At 61.6% G+C, this 8,435-nt stretch overlaps 1 protein-coding gene across 1 annotated transcript in view; it reads left to right on the forward strand.

Annotated features, from left to right (window-relative positions):
- SPTBN5 (spectrin beta, non-erythrocytic 5) overlaps positions 1–8,435 on the forward strand; it is a gene marked incomplete at both ends in the record, with an annotated part of 44,872 nt that overhangs the window by 35,289 nt on the left and 1,148 nt on the right. The window contains 21 exon segments of the mRNA XM_079699132.1: positions 688–778; positions 915–1,034; positions 1,682–1,819; positions 1,917–2,122; positions 2,224–2,305; positions 2,428–2,611; positions 2,614–2,642; positions 3,122–3,200; positions 3,203–3,323; positions 3,441–3,645; positions 3,874–4,068; positions 4,973–5,155; positions 5,317–5,534; positions 5,705–5,894; positions 6,212–6,289; positions 6,459–6,560; positions 6,687–6,741; positions 7,281–7,516; positions 7,682–7,768; positions 7,861–7,952; positions 8,091–8,281. Coding sequence (XP_079555258.1) covers positions 688–778; positions 915–1,034; positions 1,682–1,819; positions 1,917–2,122; positions 2,224–2,305; positions 2,428–2,611; positions 2,614–2,642; positions 3,122–3,200; positions 3,203–3,323; positions 3,441–3,645; positions 3,874–4,068; positions 4,973–5,155; positions 5,317–5,534; positions 5,705–5,894; positions 6,212–6,289; positions 6,459–6,560; positions 6,687–6,741; positions 7,281–7,516; positions 7,682–7,768; positions 7,861–7,952; positions 8,091–8,281 — 2,882 coding nt within the window.

Genomic DNA, 8,435 nt, shown 5'->3' on the forward strand with positions numbered 1-8,435 from the left:
TGGGTTTGCATTCAGGGAGCATATTTCTTATGCTCATTTAACTGAAGCTGGCACAGCTATGAGACTCCAGTCTCTGCCTTTTTTCCTCATAAAAGCCCATCTGGTTCAGCTGCCTCGTCCAGCCCCTCAGACGTTTAGATGAAGGCAGATTTGGCCAAAAGCTGGATTCCAGGTTGGTGGGGGTCTCCGTCCTTCCCAGAGAGCCCACCAGGGCCCACTGTGTTTGTGGCTCCTGAGCTGGTGCCCTGGCGGCCATCCCCTCCTCTTCCCTGCAGGTGGACCCCACCTGGGTACCCGAGGTCTTTGATTGACAGATGGAAAATGTTGGTTTGCTGGTCTCTGTCAACACTCCCTGCCCCCCCTCCAGCCCCCTTAGGTGGTTCCTGGCAGGCCCGGCTGTCCCCCAGGACAGTGCCGTCTTGACCCCCTCCCTCTCAGGCTTCTGGCATCCTCCAGGGGGCTGTTTTCATTCCATCAAGACTCTCTGCATCTCCTCTGCCCTCCACACCCTTTGGCAGCCCCAGCAGGAGGAGACAGACTCAGGGTATATTGATACACAAGAAAGGCTGTCCTGGGCTGGAAGGGCACACCTATGCACCTGTGTGTGCATGTGTGGGCACACACACACGTAGCAGCTCCAGGTCCCAGTGAGCAGACCTGAGGCCCCTGACACCCTCCTTCCGGCAGGAAAGAGGCACTCCTGGGGCAAGCCAGGACCCGTCACCGCCAGCTGGAGGAGCTCGGGCAGCTGCAGCCTTTCCTGCAGGGTTTCTACGAGGTTGGCCGGTGTGGGGAGTGGTTGTGGTGAGAGAAGGGGCTGCCCCCGGGACAAGCCACTCTTCCTTGGGGCAGCCCAGAGGTTAGGGTGAAGGAGAGCCCTAGACAGCAGGGCCTGTTCCTCCCGGTGTGCCCAGGTGGCTGCATGGCTGAGAGAGAAGAACCTGGTGGTCCTGGAAGAGGGCTGGCAGGACCCAGCCGGGCTGCAGGCACAGTTGCGGCGGCCGCAGAATCTCCAGGCCGAGCAAGACACGAGTGTACACCACTAGCAAAGGTTGCAGACGGTGAGGTCTTGGGGACCAGGGATGGGCTTACAGGCTAGAGCAGAGGGTGACCCCACAGAGCCCTGGTAGCTGGCTCTGAATCACAGCCGTGGATGGCTGACCTTCAAGTGCTTTCTGCATTCAAACGCCGTGCTAAGCACCAAAGGGCCGTGAGACGCGGTGGCTTCCCTGTGCACCCTCTCCAAAAATAGTGCCTTTTCAAGAATTTTAAAGATGGTGTTTTGGCGTGATGGTTTTAACAGCTCTCTTGGAAAGACATCAGAGGACAGAGTCAGGGTATGTAGCCAGCAGTCCTGTGCGTTTAGGAGTCAAAGTACAGCACCTTTTAAATTTACCCTCTTCCACCTGCAAAGGGCAGGCCCTGACCCCAGGCTGCCTTTCTCTGATATAAAGTACCCTGCTAAGTATTTGAAATGTTTGATCTCATTTAAACAAAATACCCATTATTATCTCCATTACATGGATAAGGAAAATGAGCTCAGAGAGGTTAAGGAACTTGCCCAAGATCACACAGCTAGCACACAGACTCTGCAGCCGGGGGGCTGGTGGTTGGAGCCAACACGAGTGCCCTGACACCAGCAGTCCTGAGTCCACGAGGTGTGTGCCATGTGTGTCTGTAGGAGGGGCAGAGGCTGCTGCGGGATGGCCTCACATTCTCAGAGACCATGCAGGAGCAGCTACAGGAGCTGAGAGAATTCTGGGAGGAGCTACAGGCCAACTGCCAGAGGAAGGCAGCCAAGCTACAGGAGGCCCGTGAGGTGAGGCTGTGCGGCCCTGGAGCGTGCTGGGTGCAGCTCTAGACTCTCCCCCTCGTGCCCACCTCACATTCTACCCCAGGCCCTGCATCTCCGGCAGAGCGTGGAGGAACTGGAGAAGTGGCTGGAGCCCGTGGCACTCAAACTGAGAGCCCCCATCGGGGGCCCAGAACAGCCTGGATTGGACGAGCTCCTGGGGGCTCAGGGAGAGCTGGACAGGCAGGCCAGGCACGCACAGGCCTTTGTCCGGGAAGGCCACTGCCTGGCCCAAGACATGGAAGAGCAGGCCCAGCGGCTACTTCAGCGGTAAAGCCGTCCCTCCCCTCTGTCCCCCAGCTCAGTTCCTCGGGGCCCTCCCTGCCCATGGTGAGGGGCACAGAGCAGGTGAGCTGGTGTGCGGGTCGTAGTGTGGCCCTGATCCTGATGACCAGGGTGCCCCCTGCCCCGTCGTCAGTCGCCTCGGGCTGGAAGCTTCTCCCTGGATTCTTTGTTGGTCACAGGGGCAGGGTTCTCTCCGGGGGCAGCTGTGGGATCCCACCGGGCTTGAGACGCGACTCTGGGTCCCCCGAGGAGCACCCAGGAGCATCCCCCGTCTTCCTCCGACTCTGCAGAACCTGGAGACTGAGATGAGCAGCCCAGAGGCTCTGACCCGGGTGGCGGCAGTGGGCACAGGGCACGAGCTGGTGCAGGCTGGGCGCTTTGCTGCCCGCGACGTGGCTGCCCGGGCGCAGCAGCTGGAGGATGCCGTGGGCCACCTGCAGGCAGAGGCTGCGCAGAGGCGACAGCGGCTGCAGCAGGCCAGGAGGCCCAGCAGTTCCTGATGGAGGTGAGGGGGTGTGATGGGGCACGAAAGGGCGGGGGTTGGTCATGAGGACACCCAGAGGGTAGGCAGGGCTGGAAGGTAACCCCCAGGTGGGGCTCCGGGCTCTCTGTGCATCTTCTGTCACCTCCACTAAGTTGTCTCCTGCCCCCAAGATCTTCCTTCAGCATGTTTCCCAGGAAACAGCCCACTGGGTTTGGTTTGGTTTGGTTTTGCTGTTTTTTCTAAACCAATGATTCTCAATCAGTGCTTCACATCAGTATCACCTGGAACTTTTAAGAAGTGCTGACACTCAGCTCTATTCCAGACCAAATCAGAATCTTAAGGGGTGAGAGCCAGGCGTAGCAAGTTGTTAAAACTCTCAGGTGATCCCCATCAGCCAAGTTGAGAACCACTCACTGCTCTAAATCTCGAGGCCATGAACTCAAAAGTTGGGAGCCCTGGAGGGCATCGCCCAGGGAAACCTGTCCTCTATGTCACCCCAGCTCCCAGAGGCAGAATCCTGGCTGGAAGAACGGGGCTGTGTTCAAGAACGGGACATTGAGGATATGGGCCAGAGTGCCGAGCCACGCAGGCCTTTCTGCGGTGGCTGGCGGCCACCAGGAGAGACCTGGAGGGGTTCAGCATGCGCATCCAGAGGCTGCAGCAGACAGCAGTCCTCCTTGAGAGCGGGCAGAACCCAGAAACGTGCGTTGGAGCCAGGCCCAAATAGGGAGGAGCAGGGAGGGGCTCTCCCTACAGAGGCACGAGGCCGGTCCAGCCTGGAGAGGAAGGGCTCCAGGCAGATTGTCCTTCCTGCCGTAGCCCCAAGTTGCTCGCCCTGATGCTCGTGGTGAGGGACACCCACTCGGGGCTGTTGCAGAGAGCGGAGGGCAGGGGGCAAGGCCTTCGGGAGCAGCTGCAGCTCCACCAACTGGAGTGGGAAGCCCTGCTCCTGGACGCCTGGCTGGCCAGCAAGGTGGCCACTGCCAAGTCCCAGGACTACAGGCAGGACCTGGAGGCTGTCAAGGTGAGTCACTCTTGAGCAAACCTGGAGGAGTGTAGATTGAGTGGCCTGCAAGGGCAGAGAAGGGGGAGGGGGCCACACAGGAAGTGGGGGGCTCTGGGAGGATCCCCGTGGTCCTAGAGGCAGGGCCAAGGGACGTCAGAAGTGGCAGATACTGCCGAGCCCTTCAGTAGCTTTGAGAGCTGCTGGACGCCACCTCCAGAGTGACCTCCCTGGCCCTACACCCTGCAGGTGCTGGAAGAGAAGTTCGATGCTTTCAGAAAGGAAGTCCAGAGGCTGGGACAGGCCAATGTGCAGGCCCTGCGGAAGCAGGCAGGCTCCTTGGAATGGGCAGCACCCAGGTGCTCTCCCCAGATTCAAGGGCAGTGGAGTCACATCGAGGCCGCTTGGGACAGACTGGACCGGGCAGTGAAAGCCCGCACACAGGTAGGTGCCCCAGTCTCAGCCAGGGGCAGCCAAGGGGCTGGGACAGCTGTGTAATCTGCCTGGGCCAGGGATAGGCAGCCCCGCCATGTGTGTGTGTCTGTGTGTCTGTGTGGCGCAAGGTGGCTGCCTCCAACTCCCAGTGCCAAGCAGATCAAAAGTCACAAAGTCTTCCACCTCCAGCCCTCTCCGAGTCTCTCCACCGATTTGGTTTCCCCCTGGTGCAGCTCACACCTCCAGGGAGAAACAGGAAGCATGTCTGGCCAGCTCCTGACCCACCACAAAGCCCCCTCCAAACATAGGCTTCAGGTTTATTAAGACACAGGCCCTGTGGGTCTCTTGTCCTTCACCACACCCACTAACTGGGCAAGATCGCTCCAGCCATTCACTCTTCTCATCTAAATGCTCTGAGTGGATCTGTGTGCTGAGGACATTCTCAGCATTTCTCCACGACCTTCACTCTCAGCCACAGCTGGTAGTTTCTAGAAAAGCAGTCCAGGTCCCCGAGCCCCTGACAGGGCCTGCAGCCCAGAGATGCCGCCTCTGAGCGTCCTGGGCAGGCAGGCTCCTGAGGCGACCCTCTTCATCTCAGCCAGATGCCCCCAAAACAACCTCCTCCCTCCTGTGGACTCATTCCCACCTGCTTCCAAGCCCCCACCTCTGCCCCTCTCATGAGTTGGGCACTGAAGACCCTCTCCTCACAGAATCCCCCAGGGCCCTACCCCGTCATCAGTAACATCACACATTCACAGAGCAGCTGCCACATCTGGGACATTTCCTGTACCCGGTGGTCATGAACAAGTCACCAAGCCCCATGGACCTCCTTGTTTAAAAGGAAGTGGCCCGGGAGGCTACATCTCCAGGGAGAGAGGACCCTGGCCGGAGCAGGCCCTCCCCGCTCTCTCAGAACCTGGCCATGGCCCGTGAGGTCTGCGGCTTTGAGCAGGTAGCAGCCGAGCTCCGGGGCTGGATGCAGGAGAAGGCGGCCCTGGTGGCAAGAGATGCCTGTGGCCGCAGCCCAGCACCGTTGCAGACCCTGCAGCAACAGCACAGATGCCTGGAGGAAGGGTCCATGCCCCGTGGGCTGCCCGTCTGACCTCCTCCCCTGGGTAAGGGGACCCCAGAGGTGGGAAGGGAGGGCCTGCATGCCCAGGCTGTGGAGGTAGACTTCTCAGAGGATGGGTGCTCCCTGAAGAGGAGCAGGCATCGGGTTGCCAGGGGGTAAGTCCTGATCCTGTGTTCTGGCTGCAGAGGCAACTGGCAGCGACGGAAAAGGAGGTGGCCCAGGTGCAGATGGAGACCTGCCAGCTGGGCCAGCTACACCCTGTGGCTCAGGAGGGCCTGGCCAAACAACTGGCTGAGGTGCAGGAGGCCTGGGCCACCCTGAATGTGAAGGTCCAGGAGCGGGGTCGGCAGCTGGAGGAGGCTGCCCAGGGCCACGCCTTCCTCGGACACTGTCGGGAACTGCTGTAGGTGGCATCCTGCCCCGGCTGTTGGCTCAGCTCTGCCCTGCAGGGCGGGGGTCACCCCAGCTCTTTGGAGAGCTATAGTCCCCATCTCCCTATGCAGCTCATGCCCTGCCCCCCACCCCAGTCTGCCCTCCTGGCCCTGACAGCAGCTTCCCCTCCCTGACCCGCAGAGCATGGGCTCAGGAAAAGCAGGGGCTGGTGTCCTCAGAGGAGCTGGCTGGGGATGTGTCTGGGATGGAGCGGCTCCTGGAGCTGCTAGAGGAGCTGGGGCAACAAATCAAGGGGCACTGCCGTCAAGCCCAGGCTGTACAGCAGGAAGGGCAGCAGCTGGTGGATAATGGCCGCTTCACGTCCCTGGAGGTACGAGCACAGAGATGGGTCTGGGGCTGAGCTGGGCACACAGCCCAGTTACCCTCTAAGCAGGAGCAGAAGGCCAGGCAGGGGGCGGAGAGAGGGAGGCCGAGACGGGGAGGGTCCAGGCCTCACGGTCTTCCCTCGACACCTCGCTGGGCGCTCCAGCCCTGCCCCACCCCGTGGCTCTGCCTGAGCATCTCACCCCCAGCACCCCGTCCCCCCAGATGACAGAGTGCCTGCAGGAGCTGGATGGTCAGCCGCGGGCACTCAGGGAGGCCTGGGCCCTGCACCGGGAGCGCTGTGAGGGGAGCTGACGTCTGCAGAAGCTGCAGCAGGGGCTGGACCAGGCTGAGGCCCGGCTGGCCTGCCGGGAGGACCTCCTGCTGGACCCCAACCGCAGGGTGAGCTGAGGCCCTGCCCCTTCGCTGGCTGCACCATCTGGCGGCTACAGCCAAGGGCAGATCCTGCTGCTCCCCTGTGCCCTGGGCCCCGGGCCAGGTCGCAGAGGGTGAGGGAATGGCTCTCTGCACCCCCGAGGGCTGGGTCACACCCTGGCTTGCTTCTCCCCAGCGCTCCGTGTCAGATGTGGAGTGGCTGCTCCGCAGACACCAGGACTTAGAAAAGCTGCTGGCTGCCCAGGAGAAGTTTGCCCAACTGCAGAGGAAGGCAGGGGTGAGTGGAGGTTGAAATGAGGGTGCACGGGGAGATAGGGGCCTGGGGGCCCATGGGGGGGGCGGTCCTGGTCTCAGCCCGAGAGTCAGGCTCTCTCCAGGCACTGAGCCCACATCTGACCCTCAGGAAAGCCCTATTCTTTCCCTTGCTGGCTGTCATGTCCTGTCGCCCACACCTCCAGGTAGGCTAGGGCGCCGTGTGCACTGGGATGAGAGGGAAGTCTCCTGAGCTGGAGCAGGAAAAGATGAAGAACAGTGAGGACACGGGGGCTCTCTGGGTGGGAGGCACGTGGGGAGGAGAGGCTGGGGCACGGAGCCCCCAGAGCCCTGGCCTGGCTCCCCTGGCTCCCCTCCCGAAGGTGGAACAGAAGCCGCAGGTGAAGGGGCTGAAAGGCAGGACAGGTGGCAGTGGGCTGACCTCCCTCCAGCAGAGCCCTTGGGAAGCTGGTGGCCTGGAGCACAGCTGACTGAGACAGGGGCCCTGCAGCCACGTGTCCCCGTCGGGCCTCGCATACCCTTCGCCACCACTGTCTCCTTGGAGAGCACAGCAGGGACCGTCAGGGTAGGGAGCCCACACCCCGAGCCAGCACTGCAGTACCAGGGACCAGGGGGTCACCAGGGATGAGGAGGTTGGGGAGGGTTAGATGCCTCGCCCACCTTCCAGAGGGGGACCCGGCCTCTAAGCTGGTCATGTTTCCCGGGCCCCGTCTTGCATTTTCAGGATGCAAAGGGTGCCCCCACCATTGGGACTTTTGGAGCTTACGCAGGAGCCCCTGCCTGGGAGGAGCCAGGGAAGTGCCCAGAAACTGCTTCCGCAGCAGCTGCCCTCCACAGAGCCACTCGAGGCCTCAGAGGGCAGCGGGGCCTGGCACGCTCGAGTTGTGGTGCCCACCGCGGCAACTGGACAGTCTGGCTCCCCGGGGCCACTTCACAGCTTCTGTCCTCGCCCAGGTGGGGGTAGGCCCCTCATCCTCCTCTTCCTGGGTTCCCTGGAAGTTTACCCCCTGGCTCCCTCTTCCCTGTGGGCACCTTGGTCCAGTCCAGTCCTTTCCCTGGGAGCCTCTGGAGACACACAGTCAGGCTTTGGCAAGGCTGGTGCGGCCTTACGCCTTCTCTCCACAGCCCAGCGTGAGCCCCAGGGACGGCTGCCCTGGGACCTCGAGGGGCAGCTGCCCAAGCCTGCTCCAGGACAAGCGGATGGCAGCTGAGGTACCAGGCAGTGGGTGGGAGGGCGGAGGACAAAGAAGGACCCACAGGGAAGAGCAGAGACAGCCATGGTAACCGCTACCATTTCTCCTCAGAACGCGGCTTCCACAGCCACCCTTGACCTCGCAGAAGCCCAGCGTGAGAGGCCAAGGGATCACCAAGATGGAAAACACACTTTCCCCTTAAGGTGAGGGCCATGTCGGGGGAGAGACACGCTGACTTGACAGGCACAGCCCCCCAAGGGCAGCTGAGGGGGCTGGAGGCAGCAGTACCCCGCACTGGAGACAGTTGGGCTCGTGACTGGGTGGCAGGCTGCCTGCGGTAGAGACCGTTTGCAGCACCATCTGAAGGGCAGGCTGAGAGCTGGCATGGAGCCCCGAGCAGCGCGGCAGGCAGGCTCCAGGGGAAGCCTGGGGAACGGGGCGGGCGTGAGGGGCATTGATTCCCTGGGCCCCAAGCTGCTGGCATTTGATGCGTCCTTGGAAGTTTCACATCTACTATCTCTATGCCTGAGAGGTAAGTGGGAATTCTTTTTTTTCCTCAATTTAAGGCCCAGAGAGGGTAAGCAACTTGCCAGAGATCACATAGCTAATTAGTAGAAGCAGAGCCAGGCTTGATGCCCTGACAGCCTCCCGGTTCTGTTCCACCTACTTTGGAGTCTGACTCCCCT

Source organism: Hyperoodon ampullatus, assembly GCF_949752795.1.
Source record: "Hyperoodon ampullatus genome assembly, chromosome: 3".
Lineage (NCBI taxonomy): Eukaryota > Metazoa > Chordata > Mammalia > Artiodactyla > Ziphiidae > Hyperoodon > Hyperoodon ampullatus.